Source organism: Melanerpes formicivorus, unplaced genomic scaffold (assembly GCF_026170545.1).
Source record: "Melanerpes formicivorus ecotype bairdi unplaced genomic scaffold, bMelFor1.0.p_v2 SCAF_2, whole genome shotgun sequence".
Classification (NCBI taxonomy): domain Eukaryota; kingdom Metazoa; phylum Chordata; class Aves; order Piciformes; family Picidae; genus Melanerpes; species Melanerpes formicivorus.
The window spans coordinates 45116969-45119195 of record NW_027142354.1 but is presented as its reverse complement, the minus strand read 5'-3'; the positions used below and the strand labels follow the sequence as shown (position 1 = coordinate 45119195).

The window sequence follows — 2227 nt, the reverse complement described above, 5'->3', positions numbered from 1 at the left end:
CGTGGGGAGAGCGGAAGCGGAAAGCGCGGGGGACGGGCAAAGCCCTGTCGCGGGGGCAGCGCCCCCGGGCGGCAGGGAGGGCTCGGGCAGCGCCCTGCGGCTGGCGTCACCTCCTCCCCAGCGGGCATGGCGGCGCCGGGGCGGTGGGACTGGAGGACTGCCTCCAGAAGCCTCAGAAATCCTTTACTAAACATCGAGGTGGTGTAACGGTGCCAGGCGGTGCTTGCTCAATTCAAAGCCAAGAAGGCAGAAGCAGTTTTGTGCTTCATTAGGAAGGGAAAACTCACAGAAATTAACTAAAACTCAACTTTTAGGTGTGATGAATTGGAATTTTAGAAGGCAAAACCCACATAACATTTAAACCCGATAAAAGGCAGGCATTTTTTATGCTGAGGGGTGTTGCCCAGAGGGGTGGTAGATGGCCCATTCTCAGGAACACTTCCAGGTCAAGCTGGACAGGACTGTGAGCAGCCTCATTTATTTCATGCCCCTGCTGACTGGAGGGATGGTTTTCAAAGCTCCCTTCCCACCCCAAAGCATTCTAGTTCTATGACTACCTTACAGCAGCCCAGTATCTCCACGGTGAGGGCTGCCCCTGCCTCCTCTGAGCAACAGGGCACCCAATAGAGGCCCAAAGCACAGTAACCACCACCCTTACATGGGTAGTTAACTCCTGGGGAGACTCTGACTGGACATGAAGAAAATTCTTCATGAGGACCAGCCACTGCAATAAACCTCCCCAGGGAAGTTGTGACCTCCTCAGCACCCAACACTTAAGATTCACCTTATGGACCACCTTATGTAGATCGTGCTTTTGTGAACACAAGGTTGAACCAGATAGCCTTTGAGGTCCCTTCCAACCTAGGATTCTGTGATTCTAGTATGGGCAAGTGAACACCTAGGAAAAGGCAGTAAATGTACAGAGACAGGGAGGAAAACCAACTAATTCTGTCAGTTACAGCATCTCATGAGACACAGAAGTTGCACTTCAGGTGATGGTAGTGAGTAATGCTACTTGTGAGCAGCCCAAGCACAGTGAGAAGCTTGGCACAAAGATGCTGGGGCTGGGGTTAGCAATTAAGTAGTTCTTACCCAGCCCTGTGCAAAATAACATTTTTTCTGTACCAAATTAGGGAGGAGGTGAGTTACATCTCTATCACCTTTAATAAAAATCTGTATTTAGAAGAAAGGGGGAAACCTCCAGGAGCAGCAAGATTACTCTAGTGCATACTCACCACTTCCTCTCAAAAATGCCTGGTATGAAGGACATAGAGCAAAAGCTATATACTGTCAGCTAGTGACAGAAAAAGACCCAAAAAACCAAACAACTGAACAACAAATTGGATGCCGGCTGATGAGGATTCACATAAGAAAAGAAGCAAGAGGACAGGTTTGTCCAGAAAGGTCACTTTATTGGAAAAACCTAAAATGGACTTAAAACCTGCAGCCCTCCTTCCACAGCAGTGGTTTCAATGGGCTCCCCACGTTACCTTAACAGACCCATTACAGACATGAGCTGCAGTACAAATGTTAAAAGTGCAAGTATTCCGAACTTCACACCCACTTTTATGACCTGGCAGGAAACACAAACGCTTCACAGCTCACAGAGAATTTGTTCACAGCACGTGGGAGTCGAGACTGGCTCCCTGCACTCCCCACAGGGTACAACATACACCACTCAGAGCAGAGTCTGATGCAGAACATCATCGAAGGTAGGGGTGAGGTTCCTTCAATTTATTTTTTTATTTTATTTTATTGCAGTAAAACCTCTAAAAGGTAGAGCTGTACAAAAAGTCTAAACAGCATTATTTAAGAATAACAGCACCTTCTGCTGCATTTGTTCTTATTTAAAATTCTATTTCCCAAAAATACATTCCTAAATATACAAACTATACAATCTTGTCACTTTAATGCTGGTTTCTGTGGTGATATAGCTTTAACCTAAAAATCTTCAAAACATCCACATACTGACAAAAGCTCTAATATACAAATGCCTCGGTACCTTCATAATACCACATAAATAACTTCAAAACCCAAACTGCATTCGTAGCGTTGTCCCGAAAGCAAATACTTTATGGCGATCACACATCGTCCGCAGAGAGCGTTGGAATGTTGATCCTCGGCCGCGTGAAAAATGCCATTTTCTCTCTAAAAAAAGATGATCACTTGTTAATGCAGCAGAAGTCTTGCCAGAAACATCCATCACCCACATTAGAATTTATCCCAC

General features: G+C 45.9%; 1 protein-coding gene across 1 annotated transcript in view; it reads right to left on the bottom strand.

Annotated features, from left to right (window-relative positions):
• Positions 1–1391: 1391 nt before the first annotated feature.
• WWC1 (WW and C2 domain containing 1) overlaps positions 1392–2227 on the bottom strand; it is a 70978-nt gene continuing 70142 nt past the window's right edge. The window contains exon 23 of the mRNA XM_068158446.1: positions 1392–2148. Within this exon, the coding sequence (XP_068014547.1) occupies positions 2082–2148 (67 nt within the window). The 3' untranslated portion in view covers positions 1392–2081. The remainder of the gene's footprint in view (positions 2149–2227) is intronic.